The sequence below is a fragment of the Melanostigma gelatinosum genome (genome assembly GCF_949748355.1).
Source record: "Melanostigma gelatinosum genome assembly, chromosome: 16".
In the NCBI taxonomy this organism is placed as follows: domain Eukaryota; kingdom Metazoa; phylum Chordata; class Actinopteri; order Perciformes; family Zoarcidae; genus Melanostigma; species Melanostigma gelatinosum.
This window is the reverse complement of record NC_136649.1, coordinates 19974607-19999597: the sequence shown is the minus strand read 5'-3', so window position 1 is coordinate 19999597 and position 24991 is coordinate 19974607. Positions and strand designations below refer to the sequence as shown.

General features: G+C 41.4%; 2 protein-coding genes across 2 annotated transcripts; both read left to right on the top strand.

Annotated features, from left to right (window-relative positions):
• Positions 1-143: 143 nt before the first annotated feature.
• grm1b (glutamate receptor, metabotropic 1b) lies at positions 144-16322 on the top strand (the record flags this gene model as incomplete). Its single annotated transcript, XM_079286392.1, has 9 exons — positions 144-834; positions 2377-2626; positions 6440-6675; positions 6940-6954; positions 10349-10595; positions 11652-11820; positions 12458-12584; positions 13853-14780; positions 15479-16322. 9 exons carry the CDS (start codon positions 144-146, stop codon positions 16320-16322), a joined length of 3507 nt encoding a protein of 1168 aa, XP_079142518.1.
• A 1827-nt stretch (positions 16323-18149) lies between these two features.
• rab32b (RAB32b, member RAS oncogene family) lies at positions 18150-19917 on the top strand (the record flags this gene model as incomplete). Its single annotated transcript, XM_079286168.1, has 3 exons — positions 18150-18363; positions 19155-19432; positions 19753-19917. The coding sequence occupies 3 exons, from the start codon at positions 18150-18152 to the stop codon at positions 19915-19917; spliced, it is 657 nt and encodes a 218-aa protein (XP_079142294.1).
• Between the last annotated feature and the right edge of the window lie 5074 nt (positions 19918-24991).

Below are 24991 nucleotides of genomic sequence, written 5' to 3'. Positions count from 1 at the left end.
TTATGCTCCACGTCTCTCATACAGGTTGACAATCTGAAGAAGAAGCAGTTAATTTCCATTTTATCCAAACATGGATTGATGGACCTCCATTATGGCAAAGTGGACATGATTCTACATTCAGCGGCTGTGGCACAATGTCGAATATGATTTACCTGACTGCCATAAGCATTTTACTGTTTGGGGCATTCGTGTTGTCTAACGGCAAGTATGAGAGGTCAGCGGTGCCGAGCTCTGCCTCTCGCCTGGTGGCGAGGATGGATGGGGATATTATAATCGGTGCCCTCTTCTCTGTTCACCACCAACCATCAGCCGAGAAGGTGGCAGAGAGGAAATGCGGAGAGGTCCGAGAGCAGTACGGCATCCAAAGAGTGGAGGCCATGTTCCACGCCTTGGATCGGATTAACTCGGACCCCAACCTGCTGCCCAACATCACCCTGGGCTGTGAGATCCGGGACTCCTGCTGGCATTCTTCGGTGGCTCTGGAGCAGAGCATCGAGTTCATACGAGACTCTCTCATCTCCATCCGGGACGAGAAGGACGGCTCCAGGTGGTGCATCGAGGGGGTTCCCTCCAGCCAGCCGCCATCAACCAAGAAGCCCATCGCGGGGGTCATCGGGCCCGGCTCCAGCTCAGTCGCAATTCAAGTTCAAAACCTCCTGCAGCTGTTCAACATCCCGCAGATTGCCTACTCTGCAACCAGTATCGACCTCAGCGATAAGACATTATTTAAGTACTTCCTCAGGGTGGTGCCCTCAGACACTCTTCAGGCCAGGGCCCTCCTGGATATCGTCAAACGGTACAACTGGACCTATGTGTCTGCAGTGCACACAGAGGGTAAGACACATTTGATTTGGTATGGCACTTACGTAAAGTCGGGGGACTCACAAGGGACAGATTAAAAAGAGAATTCCCAAAATTGAAGCAGCAAAAGTACCCTAACTTTAAGTCTGGGCTAAGCTCCAAAAACACTGGCTCTCACATCTCCCATGATGCAACTCTATAGCCCCTTTCTTTGACCCCTCGCTGCCACCCACATCTAGAGTTTTGAATACAGAAACACAGAAGACATTGTACAATTGTTTTTCCCATGCTGAGTAACAGTAAACTAAACTTCAGGTGTAAAATCAAAAGCACTGCCTCATTCTAAAGGAGCTGATTTAACATTCTGATAATTAATACAGCAGAGAACTGGAGTAGAGTCTACCTGAGCAGAGATGTAAGTCACTCTCCTGTGTGTGTTGCTATTCGGGCTTCTCCTTGCTTCTCCTTGCTGTAGTTTGCACTGTCAGCGCTGTTTGCACTGTTAGCTGTTAGCCCCCGGCTCGCTGTCGACATGTTGAGAGACGTTGAGAGAAAATCAAAAATGCTCCCAATCTTGGATCTTCTTCAATGAATCAAAAGTCCCGTCTTTGTGGCCGTATTTCCTGCAAGCAGGAAATTAAAGACAAGATGGTCCATCTTAGAAAGTCATGGCAGCACAGAGGCAGGAGCTCATAACCGCCTCTGCTAGCTCGGCACAAATTTAAATTGATGTTTTGTTGTGTGAATTGCTTTTGTAGACTAATGTTCTCACAGCAGGTGGCTGCAGACACTCGTGTACTCCTTTGTGAGGCTCATCTACATGACACTCGTATAAATAGAGGTTCAATTTGAGAGGATGAAAGAGAACATGGTGTTCTCTGTACTGCCTGTGGAGGTCCTTCCTTTTTATGCATCAAAGTCCACGAAGGCCAATTGCAAATAGACACAAAATACTTTTTCTGTTCTTTTCTCTTCATCGTCAGTTTTGCCGTCAGGTGTTGTACTTTGTTGCTCCTGCAGGTATCACCTACTGTTGCAACTATTGCTTGAAAACAAATCATCAATTATTCAAACGCCCGATTAACAGTTTGAGTAATTTTTCATGCAATTTTGACAAACCTCTGTTTTCAGGATCTAAAATGTTGGATCTGTCTGTTTTAAATGTAGTAAACGGACATTATTCGGGGTTTGGATTGTTGGGTCGATCAAAAGCAACAATTTGAAGCTTTTACCTTTGGGGACCATGTGATATATCTTTCACTGTTTTGTGACATTGTAAAGACGAAAACAATGAATGAATTAAAAAGATAAAGGAAATAATGACTGCTTCCAGCCCTTGTTGCAACCTGCATTTGATTTGCATACAAATATGTTACAGGACACAACGGACCACTTGAAACCTGAAGGAAGAGATGTTTTGTCTCAGTAAGCCGTCCTTGAATAAATGAAGTTCAAACCATGTTCAACGTTAAAACCATTTGGATGCTGAATACAGACTGAATCTGTGAATTAAAAAAAACCCGTTGATTCTTTCCTAAATGAAACCCACCAAACGGCTTCTCTCCTCTTTCTCAGGTAACTATGGCGAGAGTGGGATGGAGGTGTTCAAAGAGCTCGCCTCACAGGACGGCCTCTGCCTCGCCCACTCTGACAAGATCTACAGCAACGCCGGGGAGAAGCACTTCGACCGGCTGCTGAGGAAGCTGCGTGAGCGTCTGCCTAAGGCCAGAGTGGTTGTCTGCTTCTGTGAAGGCATGACGGTCCGAGGGCTGCTCATGGCCATGAGACGGCTCGGAGTAGCCGGGGAGTTCCTCCTAATTGGCAGGTTGGTTAGCGATTCTTTCCCCCCCGGGAGTTTCCTGTTTTGTCCGTCAGGTTGTTTTTTCTTGGAATGAGAAGTTTCCTCATTGATGAAATGAATTCTCTCTTTTTTAAGTCTACAGTGTCTTTTAAGAAGGTTTGAATGGCCATGAAACTCATCCGACACAATAATCATCAGGAGAACTCAACTGAAAGTAGAGATAAAATAAAAAAAACAGAAACAGCTATGAGTGCCACATGGATTAATAACATTTGTGTCAATAATGAAGATAATTGTAGTCTCAATCTCAACACTCTAGGTCCATTTAGTGGCGGTTTCTAGAGCATTTGATTGCTTAGTTGTTGCTTTTTCTGAGCACTTTAATGACTTTTCATCTATTTCTGACATGGAAAGTTCATTCTTGACCTCTTGAACCCTCGACCTCTGGCTCAGGCTCCTGTTTGCCCAAACTGAACTCTGCAACTACCGTACACGGTCTATTTGAATAATCTTGGTATCATAATAAAGGTAACACTTGTGCATTAGTATCTATGTTACTGGATTTATGTAAATGAAGATAGAACTCAGCATAAATGAAGGATTTTATCTCAATCTAACAAAACTGTCCATGTTTACAATGAATGTCCCTTTAGAATGATGCAGTTGTAGCACAACACCTCTTGCAAACCAAATCCCAACATCTGAACGTGACCTAAAACAGCACAATTTATGGTTATGGATGTTTAAAGGGATGTTTATTCTACTTCTGCTGCTGGTTCAGTGAGTTGTGGTCGCCGTCTCAGCTTTCATAATGATATTGTTTGTGCAGGTAGCGTTATGCGTGTTAGCCTGTTTTTGCTGTGTGCTCATTTATTTGCTTGGTGTTGGAATGGAGTTTTGTTTTAGGGTATGCCAGATGAATACGTTGCGACATGTTTAACTGCATGTCCTAACTGGTGTTTGTTGAGATGTGCGCAACTGGGGCACTCGGGTTCAAGAGCTTTTAAGGGAATTGAAACTCAGTCAACACAATAACGAACTGGCAAATTGAAAGTTTAAGTAAGAAACTCTCACGTGACTTGGATGTGTCTGTGGACTTTCCTTTTTTTTCTTGTTTTGTAAGTACAGTGAGCGCTCCACGCTCCTCAGCAGGGAAGGCTGAAAGGAAACAAAGTCAGAGGTTTCTGCAGCACTCAGTGTGAGGCTTGTTGGTGAGGCTGCATGCAGCTTCAAACACAACACCGTCAGAGACTTCTGGAGAAAATACGGATGTCATTATATTTTCCACCGCTCAGGATGGATGGTGTACACAAAGTTCATCTGGAACCGAAATATTAATTGTTCCTTCTGGGAGAGTTCCTCTGAAAGCAGAAGATGCTTTGAGTCAGGCTCAGTAATGAATAATGCATCCACGCAGCTCTCTCTCTCCCTCTCCCTGTCAGATCACAGGCAGGATGGGCTAATATGGGACAGCACCTCCAGCATAAGCTGGGGAATGAGAAGCAGTGAACATCAAAGCTCATATCAGCACTTATACCAGACATTCCCTCTTTGTGGAGTCTCAGCTCACCACGAGTCCTGTTAGGAGTAGCTGCTGCACCTGAAATAGCCTCCGATAAAAGCTACGGTTCATTTACTGAGAGCGGTTCATTCATTTGTGGCTACTTTATTCACACAGGCTGATGAGAGTGAGTTAAAACAACAACCTTCTTCTCAGCCCAGATGATGAAATGCACGTCTGGAAAAAAAAGGGAGTTTAAACTTTCTCTCACCCCTTCCACTTGAATTTGCACTGCTGCTAAAGTCTCCACGGAAGATAAGGAGGGCGCGAGTTTGGCAGAGGGGGGTGTGTGTGTGTTTCTTTTTCTGGGTCAAGGAGACGACCGAAAAAGGAAAATGTTTTTTAGAACGATGCAGGAAGCGAACACATGCAGCTCTGTGCAGTGGGCCAGTCGAAAAAAATGTCTTCTGCTGTGTGCAGGATGAAAGAAATGTCGGTTGACTCCTAATCTGCTTTGCTGTGAACATATCTTCTTCTTTGTTCATTTCATAAAACACAATTCAGTTGACGTAAATACTCTGCTCGTACTTTTACTCATGTCTTGTGACAATGTCTCCTTCCCTCAAAGGAAATGATTCATGGATGCGATGTGTACAGTATGTGCGTGTGTTGACGTCAGGGATGTCGGGTTTTGGCACTGGAGGGCGTGTGATGCTGAGGAGCAGATGGCCAGGTACTGTTGAAACTGTCTCACTGGACAGCCATTGTCCGTTTATTCTTGAAGTGCCAGCCAAGCCAAACGTGCTATTGGTTTTGGCTTTTTTTTTTTGCCAAATGTGGGTTTTTGAAGGCTGGAAACTGATATTTTTGCTCTGTGGATGAAGTGCATTGTGTTTAGTATCTTAGAGTGATTCTGTTTTGAATACAAAGATTTGTTGTTCTGCCTCAAATGTGTTTGTGTCTTTGCAGGGTGAAAAAGCATGTGAGGCAGCGTTTGAGATATGCCTTTAATGCTGGGTTAATGTTAACATTGTCAGTATTCTAAATAAATACATAAACAATGATAAGTAGATGTAATATTCACCACATTAGAGTACGTCAGGGGATCAACAAAGATATCTATGACATATATATATAGACAGTATATTGTAGCCAGAAAAAATGATGTATATTGTTTTATAATATTCAGTGTGTTGCTGCATTCTAGGGAGTTGTTTTCGGGCGAGATCATCCTTGAAACGATGCTATTCATCTCTCCTGTTCTCCTCCTTCCTTTCTCACTCGTGCAAGTCGAGTTTTCAAACACTTGCATCACGGATTTCATCCCACTCTGCTGAGAAATACTCAAATGAAGGGAGCATGTGTCTCGTCAGCCTGATCTTTTGTGAGAGGATTCAATGCAGAATTCATTTTCAAATAGACGAGCATGTGAACTATGAATACAAAACTATGAATATCGGAGAGAAAAAGAATCACACCGGAGTGTGTGTGTGGAGGGTGGAAACTCGTTTCTCTCGAGGGCAGATTGTGCCGCCACAGTACTAAGCTGCGAATTCTCACCGGACTTGTGATTGTGTCTGTGGAACGGGGAGACGTTTTTCTTTTTTTCCTTGGTTCGGCAAGTACAGTGAGCACTCTCACTGTAAGGCTGGAAGGAAAACAAAGTCAGAGGTTTCTGCAGCATTCTGTGTGGCTTGTTGGTGAGGCTGCATGCAGCTTCAAACACAACACCGTCAGAGACTTCTGGAGCTTCACCAGCATCATAAAACAACTGTTTTCCTTTTGTCCGATGCAGACTACACTGTTACTTGTTATACCATTTTTATGAATTTGTTTGCAGCCCAATGATTCATATTATTTGACTTCAAATAAGAAAACTGTAACTTTATTTACCTGGAGGGAAATTGTTGTGCAGCAGTTTCCGTACAAGGTACGGAAATATAAATATCAATAAACAGATATTTGGAATATATTTAGTTCCTGGTTGATAAAAAAGACTGTCGGTTGATTCCAGGATGGAAACAACAAGGACAATATAAAAGCTTTCTTTTTAAATTAAAATACAAAATTATAGAAAGTACCACCATAATATAAAATGTAATAATAATAAGACTTGGAATTCGTGAATTTGGGTTCACATCATATAACGCAAGCAAGGACATACAGTTCCAACTATGATGGTTTGAAACATCTTTTAGAGTTCTGTGAAGGACCTTCTGGGTTCCTCTCAGGTCACAAGCTTAGCCCTGTGACTCAAATGGTAATGTCGACGCTAGAGAGGCACAAACCGGTGCTATGCCAGTGGTACTATTTGCAGTGTGTTGCTCTCCCTGCAGTGACGGCTGGGCGGACCGGGTCGAGGTGGTGGAGGGATACGAACAGGAGGCCGTGGGCGGCATCACTGTGAAGCTGCAGTCTGACGAGGTCTCCTCCTTCGATGACTATTTCCTGAAGCTCAAGCTCAGCACCAACACCCGCAACCCGTGGTTCCCCGAGTTCTGGCAGTACCGCTTCCAGTGCCGCCTTCCCGGCCACCCGCTTGAGAACCTGAATTATGCACGGAACTGCTCAGGTAGCTAAACAATTCGTCAGGCAATTGTGATGTTTCCTGCAGTTCTTCTGGTTTACATTTGTTACGCCAGCGTGCACATCAGCGTGTCTTTTTGAACTGTTCTGATCTGTGCGGTGCCCAGAGGACGAAGCCGAAAGGCCCCATAAACGGGAACACGTTCTTAAATTATGAATTAGACTGCCAGAGGGGAGAATTCTCTCCAAGTCAAACCAATAACACATCTTTTTTTCATATTGTTCATTTCTGTGACACGTGGCTTTACAGAGGATGATGATCTAGGTAAATTAAATCTTTTACATTTTACAAAGGAACTCAATTAATGCATTAGCTTAAGAAACTTGGTTTCTCGAAACAATGCTCAACAAGCATGTTTCCAAAACATATTTTTGCATACTGCTCTTAAATATTTACTTTACAAATATATCTGTAGATATATTTACGTTTTCAATCTCACTGTACCAGGTTGTTACTGTTTAATTCAGTATTTCTAAAATCCTTCTTTTAAATTCTTTAAGATGTACCATATTGATAAACGTAAATATAAAATGATGCATGCAGAAAAAAACATAAAACATTTTATTCCTTTTCAGTTGACAGCTCTCAGGGTTCTTCAAGTGAATTTGTTTTTGCCATTGCGCTTCACTTTCTGCACTTGTTTGAATCATGTATTCCTTTGCAGCGTTTGCACATTATTTAGGAGAATAGAGCCTCTCTTCTTTATGCACATTCCTCAAGCTTGTATTCATTCCTACAAAGCATCATATTTTGATAGCAGTTATTAAAATACTTATTTTTGCCTCATGAGATAGATAGAGTTATTGTTTGCTGCCCTGTTACTTCTATTGTTTTCATTTTATTATTGATATATTTATTCATTTTTTTGGTGTAGAACTCCAAGACGGTGAGTGAATCCCTCTGAATGGAATCATAATGCTCCTCACTTTGGCAATATACGTAGAGGTTGACTGATATTAAGGTTTGATCACATGATGGGATCATTTTGGTGGTCAGTTTATATTCTTCTTTCTCCCTAAACGTACTATTAATCTCAGCAAACCTCTAATATATGAAGCTATTGGGATGTTTTCATTTCTTTTTTTCTGCAGTGAGAGCCCAACAATTGATCCGCTCTCACTTTGTGCCCTCACACTCTTTCAAGTCGTACAAAACAGCCCAATAACATTTGAGTGAGATGGTAACTGGCTGATCCGGCTTGAGTTGCATGTAGCCACAGAACTAGTGAAGCCCTACTGCAACAGATGACACGTATTTTAGAGCCATTGTATCGCAGTTGTATTCATATTTGGACAGAGAAGGTCTGGTTGTCTTGCAGCCGACTGAACTTCAGAAGCAGACCAGAATTGCTTGCATGCTGACATCGTGACATCATTGCACCATGACTGAAGCTCACGCAGCTCAGTGAGTGAGGCGAGCGTCAAAGCCAAGGAGCTGTTAAACTAGGTCATCACCAGCAGTTCCCATCGGATGCCCACCCAGCTGCTACCCAACTGAATTGACTGTTTATGTGTTTGTCTGCACAGGCAGTCGTTTTCCCAGCAGTCCGTTTTTTTTAACGATCGTCACTTGATTTGCATCAACTAAAACATCGTGTTCGGCAAACATTACAACTTTATTGTCCACAGAGGTGGAAAATTTACTTTTGTTTAGTTTTATTACTTGAAAATATAATACTGTGTATAATTTGAGAAAAAAAACACGAAGATACATATGCCCCAACTTATTAAATAAATAAAGAGAAAATTAGAATAATACCAAGAATTAAGAATTAAGAAATCCTTAAAAAATAATCTTGACTCTGCACCAAAAAACATTTTACAGAAATAAGTTTAAAATAGTTTTTTTTAGAAATTCTGCAAACACACAAATAATTTAACAACAATTTCTTGTCTCCTATTATTTCAAATGAATACCGGTATCCCCTAATAAATTCTAGAAGGGCTTCTTCTATATTGCCTATATTCTGATGTAGTGTTTCAAAATTAAAGCCCTTCAAATCACATTCATGAGACAATTTGTCTAATTTCAGATTAGATTTTAGAGGAAATGGTGCATAGTTACAAAATCTAGGCTCTACTCCTAAGGCTCTACTCCTAACCCTAACCCTCCCAAAATAGCCAATGAGCCAATTTGGACTTGGGGTTAAGTTGGTTTCGACCCCTTCCGAAGGCCGCAGGGACTCGAAACTGGTACCACTCCAATCGCAATGGCCACATTAGTGGGGGTAGATTCCACTTCCAAGGCTCTACTCCTAACCCTAACCCTAGCCCTACCCCTCCCAAAAGAGCCCATAAGCCAATTTGGACTTGGTGCATAGTGCATAGTTACAAAATAATTTCACTACAGGTTAATAGCAGACCACCTGAAGGTGTCACTCAGACAGAACCAGGACATTCTGATGTAGCATTTCAAAATTAAAGCCCTTCAAAATCTCATTCGTGAGCTGACTTCAAATCACATTCATGAGACAATTTCTCTAATTTCAGATTAGATGTTAGAGGAAATGGTGCATAGTTACAAAAATCATTTCAGGACAGGTTAATAGATGTCAGTTTGGTCTATGAAGATCTCTAAAATCCTAAAGGGGTATTTTTAGTTGATACAAAGGGTTAAGATATTACATTATCAGTCATTACATCACACTCTGCTCCCTTTTTCATAAATTATGAAAGAGGGAGTTTGGGATTTAGGTGACAGAGACTGGCGGGTGAAGCCAACAAGAGCATTATTTTACTTCTTTAGATGTAAATTCATGATCAAGTAAAACTGTGATCCTTTCCTTTTGTAAAGAATTGCTCTCAATGTGTGGATTATACTAAATTATACAAGGGTTCCAGGGCAATTATTTAGTAGAAAGAAAGATCTAAGTAGATGTTGCCTTCCTACCAAGTGCTGATTTTTTGTAGACTTGTTTGTACTCTGACAAAAGATGCTTTCCACAGCAAACAAAGGAACAAAAATAAAGAGCATCTCCAGCTCCAGGAGCTGCCAAACACACCTACCTGTTTCTCTGTTTCACCAAAACATATTGAATGCATGATGCAGCTCTTTGAAATAACACTAAGTTGACATGTTAATGTTTTAACACAAAGCAACTAAAAAAGCCCTGCTTACTCTGCTTCTAGCTTGCATTACACTGAACTGATAGGGTGTGTTTGAACGTCACCGTCTCATTTTCTCATCGTGTTTGTTTGAGGGGAAACAATACAAACAGAGAACAGCAGATCACAAACACGAAAAAGCTCCGTTTGCTTTTCTGCTTGACGAGACACGACGTCAGTTGCACGGTATTTCAGACCGACTCTAATTGAAGCCTGACTCGTGAATGCAGAAATGAGTAGTCTTGCCATGGTAACAAGGTTTCTTTGAAGCCATTTTCTGAGGCTTCCAGTTCTTTTAGTGCAGTCTCCCACTGAGGCAAAGAGCCGTGTAGCTCACTGCCTGTATTCAGAGAATAATAACAAGAAAGTGTCTGTGAGCACCCTATCACTCCTTTGTAATACGTTACATCGCGCTAGACGCACCTGAAATTTAGAGACTATTCTGACAGCATAACATGCTACCGCTTGCAGCAGTGAAGCACCTCCTGTAAGGCTCTCCCTTTTAAAGAACTGTCCTGGAGATGAGTCCTTACCGTTTCTTAATGTGTGGGCAGGTTACGAAAGTCTGGAGGACAACTACGTTCAGGACAGCAAGATGGGCTTCGTCATCAATGCCATCTACGCCATGGCCCACGGGCTGCATGACATGCACACTGTCCTCTGCCCCGGTCACGTGGGGCTCTGTGAGAACATGAAGCCCGTTGATGGCAGCCACTTGCTGGACTTTCTCCTCAAGACGTCCTTCACGGGTGTTTCTGGAAAGGACATATGGTTTGACGAGAACGGCGACTCACCTGGGAGGTAAAACGCACTTCCTTTGCATACCTTAGTTTAGAAAGACAAAGGGAGCGGGTCCTCTACACGGAGCCGGCCACCATGTTTCTACAGTAGCCCAGAATGGACAAATCAAACACTGGCTCTACATAGGGCCATTCCCATTTTTTGAGTTTTCGTGTTGGCCACCGTAGTTCTCCTTGAAATCTGCAACTTCACAGCTAGATGCAGCCTAATCCTACACACTGGTCCTTTAAACTTTAAAGGGCCAGCGCACCTTTACTTTTTGTACTTTAAACTTTAAATCATAAAAAGTCAAAGTGCAGAATAGCCCATTTCAGAATGGTGTAAATTATATGAAAGTTGGGTTTCATTTCAATAATCACATCGTTCAGAATCAAATGAAAAATCAGAAAAATTCTTTGTTGTAAATTTAGTTTAGAGTTTTCTTGTTGCAGGAAACAGATTCATTCATTGGCAAATTGGAACACTAAAACTGATATTTTCTTTTCTAAAATGACTCACAATAAATAAGCCAATTATGAATATCCAGCACCCAGGGCAGACGATGTTGAAATTACTCCTGTCAGTACAAATATGATGTGCACAAAGTTGATCGAACTATTTTCATGAAATCATTTCGTGATCGTCAAGCTGCTCTCAGCTAGTCATATTAGGGAACATTCACATATGCATCGTCCGTATTATAATGAGAAAAGCAATTGTCTGTGCTCCTCAATGATACATACACTGAAACCTCTCACTAATAATCCTGCTTGTTTTGAACACAGTCGCTATAGTTTCCAGCTACTTTTATCCGTGAGTAACTGAAATTGCACCGGCAAGTGAGTCTGGGAGTGTTTTGATATTCCAGTGGGGAGGTTTCACTGCAATCCAAGAGGAAGATATGAAAGACATATCAGCACCTGGCAAACTAATCCCTTAGTCACAAGTATTGATCAAGAGCCTGACTGGCTAAGTGGCAGTAAAACTCTTATTTCCCTTTTAAGATTTGATTCAGCGGCGGTGAAACCTTGTTAACTGGTGTCTTCCTCTACCTCATGGCTTTCTGTCCACCATCAGGTACGAGATTATGAACTTCCAGCATGTGGAGCCGGGTGTTTATGACTACATCAACATCGGCTCCTGGCACGAGGGCGCACTCAGTCTGGATGATGAATTGATGCAGATGAACCGCAGTGACATGGTCCGCTCCGTCTGCAGTGAGCCCTGCTCCAAAGGAGAGATCAAGGTGAGGGGCAAATCCTTCAGATACCCTCCTGCTGAGGACACATTGTCACTGTTACCATGGCACCTCTGTGTTGTAGCTTTGTAGTTCACTCTCTGCATTGGAGTCACTGATCTTCAAATATTAGGACTACAATTCTCTTGTTTCAACTAATGGATGTATTGAATACATAATTTACTCATTTAATGCTTTATAGATCAGTATTAAGTCATTAATAAGATCAAATGCTGGGTTGCCAGGTTGTGAACAAACTGATAAATGTTATAAATGTTCCATTGATTACTAATAATTGAACACATTCACTGGTCATGAATAAAGGGTTTTAATCATTTAGTCTACAGCTGTATTATTATTAATGAGTATTAATGAGATGTTAATTAATGTTTTTTTGTCCGGATCATTTGCAGCCATTTCCTAGAAATAGAAATGGTCAAATGATCTAACTGCTCAAAGGGAGTTTTCACAACCTGGCAACTCAACAGTTATTAGAAATGCTTCTGATCTATCTTTAGTTTTGTGTTAAAAACAATTATTAAAATATTACAGTCAGTGGGACTCCCTACACCGAAACAAACCAAGGCTAGAGATGGGTACTTGTAGGAAAGTATTTAAAAAGGTTTCTACCTTCTTTGTCGACCAGGTGATCAGGAAGGGAGAAGTGAGCTGCTGCTGGATCTGCACCGGCTGCAAGGACAACGAGGTCGTCCAGGACGAGTTCACATGCAAGGCCTGTGAGCTGGGCTGGTGGCCAGACGAAGAACTGCAAGGTAGGCGTGTACTCCTCACTCTCCATTTACCTGCCGCTGTAAACTCTCACCTGCTTGCAACTGTAGCTGGTTTTCTTTTAGAGAAGGAGTTTGACAGTTTGGAAAATATGCACGTGTTTTTTCCCCCAAGAGTAAGATGAGAAGGTTGATACCACCTTCCTGTCGGTTTGTTAAATATAAGGCGATAGCAAGCGGCCAGTTAGCATAGCTTAGCATAAAGAAGACAATTAGCCCCGTCTGATTAGAACAGACAATGTTGCTGTTCTGCATTTTTTACATGTATATTTAGATGCATTTAGGTTATATCAGTGGCCACAGGCTGAGTTCCTGTTGCATGATTGATGCTTTTAGAGACAAAAACATTCTTATTCTTATGATTCTTATTCAAGGCTCTGTAGAAAGTTAAGTTCCTCCAAGCTTTTACTCCCCTCCTCCCCCCCACCTGTTTTCCATACAGTTTGTCCCGCTAAGATTCTTTGCGGCACTATTTCATAAACCTGTTCTGTCCTATTTTTATTGCTTTCCCATGACACCTGAGAGCCATTCATCATCTTCACCATTTTATCTGACAGCAGCCCTACTTCACTTACCACTCTTCTTCTGGCCCACTTTCAAAGGCCTTCTGTGCTGTTCGAAGACAAGACACTTTCTTAATAGGATCATCCTGCCTCCATGCTGTTTCATATATATATATATATAAAATATATATATTTTTTTTTACTATGACCTTTAGGTACACATGGACAAGAAAATGTGGCGCACAGGGATGACATTAAAATGATTCTTGTGCAGTTTTCCAACCCCAACCCTCCTGCCGTCCTACAATAAATAAATAAACAAACATGAATTAGATATTGAAAGTGTGCCCTCTACATGAAGCAGAAAGGAGATCATATTTGGATCCATGAAAAACGCAGTGATTTACTTTGTCCTGCTGCATTGGCGCGCTCCTGTGCTGGCTGCAGCCCAGCCCGGCCATGGCTGAGTAGAAAGGGGTTTATTTATAGTTGAGCTGAAAACCTACTTTGAGACTTCGTATATTTTCCCAGGCTAAAATGTATTTTATTCATTTTGAATGTGTCCCTACAATAAAGCCTAAAAAACTTTAAATTTCATTCTTTTCAAAATGAGCTTATATTTAGGCACCTTTCTCTCGACAATCAGAAATCGAACCACCAAGCTGACGCTGAAACGTTGAAAGTTTTATGAGCTGCTTTTAGTGTATTTTGGCTGTGTTTATATCGTTTATATGTTTTTATCCTTTTCAGGCTGTGAGCCAATTCCCGTGCGCAGCCTGGAGTGGAGCAATCCAGAGTCTATTATCCAGGTGGTGTTCTCCTGCATGGGCATCCTCGTCACGTTATTTGTTGCCTTCATCTTTGTCTTATACCGTGACACGCCTGTGGTCAAATCCTCCAGCCGGGAGCTCTGCTACATCATCCTCGCAGGGATCTTCCTGGGCTACATGTGTCCTTTCACCCTCATCGCCCGTCCCACCGTGGGCTCCTGCTACCTCCAGAGGCTGCTTGTCGGACTCTCAGCCGCCATGTGCTACTCCGCCCTGGTAACCAAAACCAACCGCATCGCCCGTATCCTGGCAGGCAGCAAGAAGAAGATTTGCACCCGGAAACCGAGGTTTATGAGTGCTTGTGCTCAATTGGTCATTGCCTCCATTCTGATCGGTGCCCAGCTCTCTTTGGAGGTCACTCTCATCATCATGGAGCCTCCTGAACCCATCAAATCCTACCCCAGCATCAAAGAGGTCTTCCTCATCTGCAACACCAGCAACGTGGGTGTTGTGGCTCCTCTGGGCTACAACGGCTTGCTGATCATGAGCTGCACTTATTATGCCTTCAAGACCCGCAACGTCCCTGCAAATTTCAACGAGGCCAAATACATCGCCTTCACCATGTACACCACATGTATAATATGGCTGGCGTTCGTGCCAATCTACTTTGGCAGCAACTACAAGATCATCACCACATCTTTCTCTGTAAGCCTCAGTGTGACTGTAGCGTTGGGCTGTATGTTCACCCCAAAGATCTACATCATCATTGCCAAACCTGAGCGGAACGTGCGCAGCGCGTTCACCACCTCTGACGCTGTGCGCATGCACGTCGGCGACGGCAAAATTGCCTACCGAAGCAGCAGCCTGCTCAACATGTTCAAGAGGAAGAAGAACACTGGAAACGGCAGGTAAGGTTCATTAATTGAGTCTGCGAGTTCTGCTCCTGAGGCACCTCAGGGATGCTGGTTTTACTGTCATTCCCTCTCGAAGAGAACCTGATGTCTCACTGTATTTACTTTCATAGGGACACCTGTTGTAAAGTGTGACGGATATAGGTCAGTGCTCAATTCACACAGCCATTTTAACCTTTGAACTGATGGTCAAATTAAAACAAGCATCTCTGTGTGCTAAGGGATGACAAGTGGGATCACTAATTACAGGGTTTCTGCAGCATTCACTAAATTAAATGTTGGACTTTTTTTGACCTTTTTGATATCACGCAGAATTCAATTTAAAGCCCTGTTTTTACGCTCATGACAGCCAAAGCATGAAAGAAAACAATATAGCATAGAATTATGTATATACCGTACACTTTCCAGCAATACATAGAAATATTTTCAAATGACATAATTAATTAAATAATGCAACCTGGTCCCACATGAGCGGGATAGAATGGATGGATGAATTAGATGAAATATTATTAATTAATTGAATTAACACTTCCAAAACCTGCAGATACCCTGGAATATTGCGCACACAACATGATTCATATTTTTAATAATTTAAAGGACAAGATAATTCATTCTGACATGAACCGAAATTGCTTTTTGTGTCTCCACCTTTGTGGGTTCCGGTGAAGTAACAGCCATCTTTATTTTGTTCATAGTTCTAATGGAAAGTCTGTGTCATGGTCTGAACCAGGTGCAAGACATCCTCCAAAAGGGGATCACACGTGGCACAGACTGTCAGTGCATGTGAAGAGACAGGAAGCAGGTTCCAATCAGATGGCTGTCATCAAACCCTTAACAAATTCCTACCAGAACAGAGCCCTGGACTTCTCCGACCTCAGCACTAAGACCCTGTACAATGTGGCAGAGGAGGACGAGAGTGACCTTATCAGATACAACCCCCCCATCACTCCCCCCATGATGCCCCACGGGCAGATTCCTGCCTGTGGACTGATGAAAGCCGTGGAGGAGGTGGAGCTCTATACACCTCAGCATCTGCAGCCAAATTACATCATCCCCCGACGCGTCATCATGGACCACCTGCAGGAGGAGGTGCTGGTTGGTAAATTCAACAGTGATATCCCTGAGCTTGATGATATGATCAGCATGCCCGAGGCCGTGAGCGGCGGCATGCCTGTGTACCACCAGGCCCACCTCATCCAGCAGGACCCGGTCCTGCCTCTGTACCTGGACCCGTACGACGAAGAGCCCACTTCCCCTTTAGAGGAGGATGAGATGGACCCTGAGCAGTTTGGCCTTCTCCACGGCTACATGTACAACAACGCCCAGATTCACAACGAGGAGGACATGGTTGAGGTCAAATTAGCATTGGAGGGTTCTCTGGCACTGATGCCTCCGTCCCCTTTCCGAGATTGCGCTGCTCCTCCAGCGAGCCCCTTTCCCAATTCGCCGGTTTCCGAGTCGATTTTGTGCAGCCCGACAAATGTGACATATGCCTCTGTCATCCTCCGAGACTACACGCAAAGCTCCTCAACTCTGTGAGGGTGCACACTTAGTATTACCTGTTGTACTATATTGTCAAGTTTCTAATGATATGTGCTGAATACGATGATATAGAGAGAAAAGTCATTCTGTGGTCTGACGAGTCATTTTTCACTCTGTAATTAATAGCTGTTACATGATAAGGGTGAACAACAAGACGCCACATTTTTTTATTATTTTAGATGTTGTCTACAATAGCAGAAGAATTAGCTTATTACAAACATATTCATGGGCTAACATAAGCTTATAGGACAATATAGATTTTGTGATTATGAGAAAAACAACCAAGATTCTCTATGTATGTACACACTTTTAATATAAATACATTAATTTGAGAAATGTAGGTGACATAACAAGCAGGTGAATATACGTTGTATGTAATGCAAAATAATCTTAATTGTCAACAAAGGAAATTGGAATATGTTTTGTGTAACACATTGAGTGTTTTGTGCTTCATCAGGAATGAAAATGGAGAGGTTTAAATGAATAGTTTGACATTTCGTAAAATGCACTTATTTGCTTTGTTGAAGAGAGTTAACTGAGATCAATTCCACTAAATCCGATAAAGCTACAGCTAGCAGCCATTAGCTCAGTTTAGCATTAAGACGGCTAGCTTAGCGCTGTCGTAATAGTTTTTACACTTTTCGTACAGATTCCAGAAATATGATATTAATTAATGAGCTTTGTGCTTGTAGGTAGATTTTGTGACCTTTAAAGGGAGCGAGGTTCACTTTTCCCCTTGTTTCCAGTCTTCATGCTAAGCTATGCTAACTGCTGGTGGAAGCTTCATATCAACTGTACAGGCGTGTGATGGGTATAAATCCTCTTTTCTAACTTTTGTGGCAAGAAAGCAACTAAGTGCATTTCCCAAAATATTAAACTTTTGTTTTGAGGATGGACAGCAGAACAAAAATGTTGAGGTATAAAAGTCGACATGTTAATGTGAGTTCTTGCAAAAAAAAGCAATTGTCTGTGGATTTGTGAGTGATACAGTACTGCCAGGCAAGTGCACTGACTGTGTCACCAATGTAGCAGAGGACAAGTTCAAGTGCCACATTTTCAGTACAAATGTTTCTTTCTTTTGTACATTTATCTCATTTATATGGTCTTCAAATGCAAGTTAACTCGTTTCAAATTTATATATTTTATAATTAGACGTCTGATTTCATAATTGTATAGATTTATGCATAAGATAAATGACCTAACATTATCATTTGTTTTGTGAATGTATGAATTGTGGATCCTATTTTGATATTCAGGCGATATCTATATCAATGTCAATATTAGAAATACTTTATTAGCTGTGTGTGATTCTCTTGTGTGATTGGTTGTGTACCCCAATCAGTTCCCTAAATATTAAGACCCTATTAAATCTGTATAATGTGGTGAAGTGCTACTGTAACCATTCGTAATATTCTGAATAAGCTTTCTGCAGCCTGATATGTACACAGTATAAATTAAGTCTGCCCTTTTAAACAAATATTGTAGAGCATTTAAAAGGACACTTGTTTGATTGGGGTGAATTAAATATTTTTTATGCTTTTGTCTCCTGTTTTTCATGGTGAAACATCAGCTGGCGCTGTGGGCTTGGCTTTGCCTACTGCAATAACTTTTTTGATCAAAGGTCAAAGATATATGGCTTTGTTTTGAAGAAAGAATTTCAATAAGTAATCGTATGAGGAACGGGTCGAGACGTCTGCACTAAATGCAGATTGTTTAAAGCCTTTGCAGTCTATGGGCTGTTTGTGAAGTTGAATGTGAAGTAGATCAAGTTTTATGATGGTTTAGGAAACGGATTACTTTGTCTCCATGCAGGTCGAGCACAACATGGCAGGAAGTTCAGCAGCATTTTGTACGGACAAGCTGTTTAAAGTTTTAGTCATTGGAGATGTAGGTGTTGGGAAGAGCAGCGTTATCTTGCGTTATGTCAACAAACGCTTTCATGAAACATACAAAGCATCTATTGGAGTTGACTTTGCTCTGAAGACCATTGAATGGGATGCCAAGACTGTGGTGAGACTGCAGTTTTGGGATATTGGAGGTGAGTGTGTCAATATTCTAAAGTATGTTAGATGTTTGACCTGTAAAGCTCAAATGTAGCATAATAATAGACCTGATGACAATGACCGAGCCCTAGAAATGTGCAATTTCTGTGAATTTAAAAAAAAATCTGCCGTAACTAAAGCTAAAACACAGATACCTGCACTCGGGCTAATGCTAACTAGCTAATCAGGGCAGAAGCAACTGCCGTCACAGCTTTTGAATGTTTGAATACATGAGAATTGGTGGTTACTTAAAATCTCATATTTAAAGCTAATAATTTGTAAATGAATGTTTTGTATTGATTTCAACAATAGTGGTTGTAGCGTGACAGCTGAGAGAGATATTTAATCCTTAAAATCGAATGTAAACTACAACTAAATCTTCACCGTTTAGGCTCTTGTTTAAAAGACTATTCAGAATAGATAAATCATATGAACACATTTTGTTGGTAAATAATACCCAATAAAGACATTAAATACATAAACAACAACTAATTACGTTTTTGACGCAATTTTTCCTCAAATCTAAAATGATTGTCGTTCGTCACTTGCTTTTTATTTTTAAGGTTTAGGCTACAGTCCAATTGTATATGATCATTAAAATCACACATTATAAATAAGCAGTAGGATTACTGTGTACCTGGGCCAACTAAAAATAACAAAAACATCAAGCCTTTTGCCAAATAAGTCTATCTGTGAAAGATGAATTCATCTTTGCTCTTGGAGTCAGAATTGAGCACAAGCTGTGGTGAAGCATAAATCACACTGATTTATTTCCTCTTCCCTCAAGGCCAGGAGAGGTTTAGGAAGATGTCCAGAGTGTACTACAAAGGGGCAATGGGAGCAGTAGTGGTCTTTGACATTACAAACAGCTCCACCTTGGAGGCCGCCTCAGAGTGGAAGCGGGACCTGGACAGCAAAGTCTGTCTCGACAGCGGACGTCCAGTCCCTGCCGTCCTGCTGGCCAACAAATGTGACATGACAGGAAGGGACAGAGACTTGGTGTCCTCTCTGGAGAGCTTCTGTAAAGACAACTGCTTCATGGGCTGGTTTGAGAGCTCTGCAAAGGTATGTGCTGTATTTCAGTTATTATGGGAGAAGATAATGCGCCTAAAATGGCAGTAAGAGACACGAGCCATTTCTCAAAGCCATTATTGGCATTCGAGTAAAGCGTACTTTGCCTCACAATTACAATTGCATGCAGTTACACTACACTGTATGTGTGAATTGAACTTTAACACTGCAGCTATATAGCCTGCTCATAAAACATGTTCAGATATTAACACGCAGGAGCAACTTGCAGCCATGGTTCGAACAGCGAGCCAAACACTTAACTCAACGGATGCATACACAATGTTCTAAATCATATTCCCCCTCACCGTTTATAGGACAATATAAATATTGATGAGGCAGGTGCCTTCCTTGTCAAACAAATGATGCTCTGCGACACCGGCCTGTTCAGTGTAGAGCACCGCTGGGACGGGATCAAAGTGAGCCAGGCTCCCGGGGAGAGTCAGAGCCAGTCATCGTGCTGCTGGAGTCCACGGCTCTGAGGCAGCGAGCCAAACAACGGATTAAACGCTCTAACAGGACCTGTTTTTGATACCAAGTCATGAATCCACATCGAAGCTATACTTCTGCCTGTGTTTATATAGTCGGTAACTTTAGATGCATATCTGTGCCCTGCCAGGTTTCTCAACAATGTGTGCAGTGTGTGGGCTGCCTCATCAACACCTCTGTGGAGACAATTGAGCTCATTTCTCTGATAATCCACTGATACAGTCAGGCTAATAAAGAGATCAGCATGACACACAATCCTGCTGGGAGACGTCTGTCACACTCATCGGGCAACCCAGACTTGGTGATGATTGACCTACTTTAATGAGTGGCCAGAAACTGTGAAACGGTCACAACTGGCATTTTCCCAAAACGACAAACACAACAAGAGAGGGAGAGAAAATGTCTTAAAACATGTTTGAAGCTGTTTGAAGCTGTTACACATTCCTCCTTAAACGTCAACCTGTTCAATCTCAGCTCCGAGTGGTACTTGTCTGTTATGCAGCCCATGCATGTAATTATCTGTTAATCACTTCACAGTGAGATGAGCTAAGGCTCATGCATAAGCATCGCAGCCCGGCTTGATATGGCCAGAAGGCAAGGCAAGGCAAGGCAAGTTTATTTGTATAGCACATTTCAACAACAAGGTAATTCAAAGTGCTTCACATAAAACCATTAAAAGCATCAAAACATAAGGCAAAAGAAAAGGAGATTTAAAAACAATTAAAGAAACAGTGTAAGAAATAAAATTCTGTCGTAAAAAGTAAAGGAGATTTAAAACATACATTGAAACAATAATTGATGTCTCCCTGAGACATTACGCTGCACGCAATCAACCATACACTGCCGCAATTCTGCAATTTCTCGCACACAAACCACGTCTGGAAAAGATCTCTGCCGATCTGCGTTTTATAGTGTACGCCTTGCACGAACTCGGTCCCGGAGGAAATGGCGACATATTGTACACTTTCTAAATTTGAATCGATGTCTCCCTGAGACATTGCGCTGCACGCAATCAACCATACACTGCCGCAATTCTGCAATTACTCACACACAAACCACGTCTGGAAAAGATCTCTGCCGATCTGCGTTTTATAGTGTACGCCTTGCACGAACTCGGTCCCGGAGGAAATGGCGATATATTGTGCAGTCCTTTTAAAACCATTAAAAGCATCAAAACATAAGGCAAAAGAAAAGGAGATTTAACAGCAATTAAGAACAGTGTAAGAAATAAAATGCAGTAGTAAAATGCAGAAATGCATGAAATTGATTAATATATTAATTGAATGTGGTTCAATTAAAGGCAGCAGCAAACAGAAAAGTCTTCAATCTTGATTTAAATGAGCTGAGGGTCTCAGCAGACCTGCAGCTTTCTGGGACTTTGTTCCAGATATGTGGAGCAGAAAAACTGAACGCTGCTTCTCCATGTTTAGTTCTGACTCTGGGAACAGATAGTAGACCGGTCCCAGACGACCTGAGGGGTCGGGATGGTTCGTAAGGTAGCAGCAGATCAGAGATGTATTTTGGCCCTAAACCATTCAGTGCTTTGTAAACCAACAGTAGGATTTTAAAGTCAATTCTTTGTTGGACAGGAAGCCAGTGCAAAGACATCAGAACTGGGGTGATATGATCCACCCTCCTGGTCTTAGTGAGGACTCGAGCTGCAGCGTTCTGAATCAGCTGCAGCTTTCTGACGGACTTTTTACAGAGACCTGTAAACACACCGTTACAGTAGTCCAGTCTGCTGAAGATAAATGCGTGGACAAGTTTTTCCAAATCCTGTTGAGACATAAGTCCTCTAATCCTTGATATATTCTTCAGGCGATAGTAGGCTGATTTTGTAATTGTCTTGATATGGCTGTTCAGGTTGAGGTCTGAATCCATAACTACACCTAGATTTCTGGCTTGGTTTGTGGGTTTTAACATCAGTGACTGAAGCTGAGCGGTGATTTTCAATTGTTCGTCCTTGGTACCAAAAACAATTACTTCTGTTTTATCTTTGTTTAATTGAAGAAAATTCTGGCACATCCAGATGTTGATTTGTTCAATGCAGTTACCCAGCCCTTGTATGGGATTATAGTCCCCTGGTGACATAGTTATGTAGATTTGTGTGTCGTCTGCATAATTATGATAACATACTTTGTTGCTTTCCATAATCTGAGCTAGTGGAAGCATGTAGATGTTGAACAGAAGAAGCAGAGAAGAGCCATCAGCATGACCTGATTTTGGTGGAGGGAGGAAATATGCCACGTACCGCCCGGAGAGCTGGAGGCAGCAGAGCACTTATGCTCTGTCGTAGATGGACAACAAATTGTTATTTTTTTTTTCTATAATAGGAAGCCTAGCATGACATGACCACATTTTCAGATTGGTGTATTTGTAAGTTAAAGATCTGTTCAGGCAGAGAGAAACAGCAAACATAAGACATTCTCAGATGGAGCATCAGGCACTTACAGCAATGACTCCTGGTGATGATTTTATATAAAATGATTTCATAGTATATTTCGAAATACCGAGGTGGAAAAACTGAGCTTGTTCGGGGGCTCCTTAAGCATGCTCCTCCCAAATTGTTTTTTATTTACCTGATGTAAATATTTGCATTTCAAGAGGGTTGGAGCGCAAACATTGTCTGAACAATAGTTTTAAAACCATATCAGTGGGTAGTAGCATAAATGATCTGTCAAGCAGTAATACATAATCATCAGTTTGACTGTTACAATGAACTACAATGTGAAAATCCAGAGGAGTCTAAAATGATCACCCAAAATATGATGATGAATGCTGTCAGCGTTTGATTTAAGTGTTAAATGCAGAGTCACCCTGTTCTCTCTAATCCGCTGTATTCACTGCCTGTCCCCTTTCTCTCTGACTCCTCACTTCTCTCTCCTATCATCCTGTATTAACACTCATATACTTATGTACACCTTCTTAATTTCATGTTGTATTTGAGTTTGCAAAATATAAAGATAAATGTGTCTTGAACAGAACAGAAATGTAAACTAAATGTGTGTTTTACAGTAATATATTCATACAACAACACTATATCATTACACTATAATCATGCTTGGTGTTTGTTGTTCAATTGAGCGGATACCTAGAACCTAGGTACCTAGAACATATATATTTCATATACATTTGGTAAGGCAGTGAACTATTCTCCACAGTACAGTGACTTGACCCTGAAGAGTGGAGTGGGCTCACTTTTTTCCCACCAGTTCATTCGTCTTGTCTTTAATCCTGTTTCTCAGCAGAGGCTTTTGAATTAATTCCCTTTGCAATCGATCCCTTAAATGTTTAAGTGGATCGATTGCAAAGGGAATTAATTCCCTCTTTGTGAGTCAGTGTTTACTAAACCTTCATTCTGAAACAATTGGATGCTTTTAATGCAATTATTTCAGTTGATATATTATAAGTCAGTGATATGATTAAGGGCATTGTCTTGCAGATATTTGGGGAGAGTGGGACCTTTGTCCTCACCGGGGTTATTTTTGCACACCAATCTGTTCTTTGCTGTCCTGTAGCTTTACTTTTCAGTGTCCTTGCTGTGCATCTAGGGATCTGTTCCACATCCTGCTGCTGGGTACCCAAACATAGTAGCTTTTGTCCAAATCCAGGCTGTCCAGGTACGTCATGTGCATGTTTTGTTTTTTTTAACCTTGCAATAGTCTACGTTTAAAAAACCCGTAATGCTGTGTTACAGCAGCATTTATTTGCTGATCAAGTGTGCTACAGCATAAAAGCCAGGAAGGAAGTTTACCTTGTGTTGGAGCAATTGTGCTCGAGGAGAAGTGAGTTAAGAAGTTAGACAAAACTGCTAATTATGGATTTATGTCCCAGATACCGGAGACCTAAATTCAGGAGTCAAACAGGGATGATGGCCCCAATACTTTTTCACATCGGACACAAAAGCTCGACCTCTTAACTTGTTGTTTATGAATATGATAGTCTGAATGGGGGTCACACTCACTGCGTCAGATCCCATTACGTGTGCATTATTGATATTGCCCTATTTGATCTTGCCCTCCAGTGAGCATTTTCGCTGGCAGCTTCCTTCATATATTCATGACAATTTCACTTTAGTCAAACTTGTGAATAGGTTGATGAAGTGTATGTATCCCTGCTGTGCCTCCGTCAGCCTCTTATTGTGTCTTGACTGACCTATTTTATGATCAAAATCCTGTACCAATCAGGGCAGAAATCCATATGTTGCTGTCCATGGTGCTGAATGTTCAGTATAAGAAGAGCCCTCCACCAAAGCAAATAAATAGTCAGCATGGTGGTAGAATGTTGGTAGACTACGCCATCTAGTGTACAAAACATGCATGTGCAAGACAAGTGTTAAAGCGCTTCAGAAAAGCTTTATGGTGCAACTGTTTGAAGAAAGGAAATCCTCCAATATGTTTATTAGCAGTGGTGGAAGAAGAGCACACAGACCACTTTCTACTTGTCGGTTTGTATCTGGCCCGAGAACAGACTAATATCTGAACAAGATTTGAAAAATGTACCATAAAATTGTATATTACAAATGTCAGGATGTTAAATTCCTCCAATTCCCTGAAACAATATTAAGGATATGAGCTTGGTGTACTGGAAGCTGAGGCTTTGCAACTTAAAAGTAACTACAAGATATATGTAAAAAAAAAAACAGTTTAGCTATAGATCAGTCAGCTTCATGACTATAAACACGTCCTTATACCGTTTAGGCCTACAGCAACATGTTAACGGATGCAGAATACAGTACAAATAATGCGATCCGTTTATAAAGAGGAAAGAGTTTTATAAGTCCACCAAAACATTTTACAGAAAGAATTTAAAGATTTTGTTTCTTAAACAAATTGCTACAATTTTTTTCTTAAAATCTTCAATCTATGTGGCGCAAAAACTCTCATGTGATTTAATATAAATGACATGTTTACTTCATTATAAAACACTTTTGGGAATAACCACGTTACATCTCTTCCGTATGCCTGTTTCAGATGTTTTTATTCAAAGAGTGCTTCCTGACAATGTGCCATCTAAATTCAGTAAAAACAAATATGGGCCTCTTAAACGACAGATCATGAAGGTGAT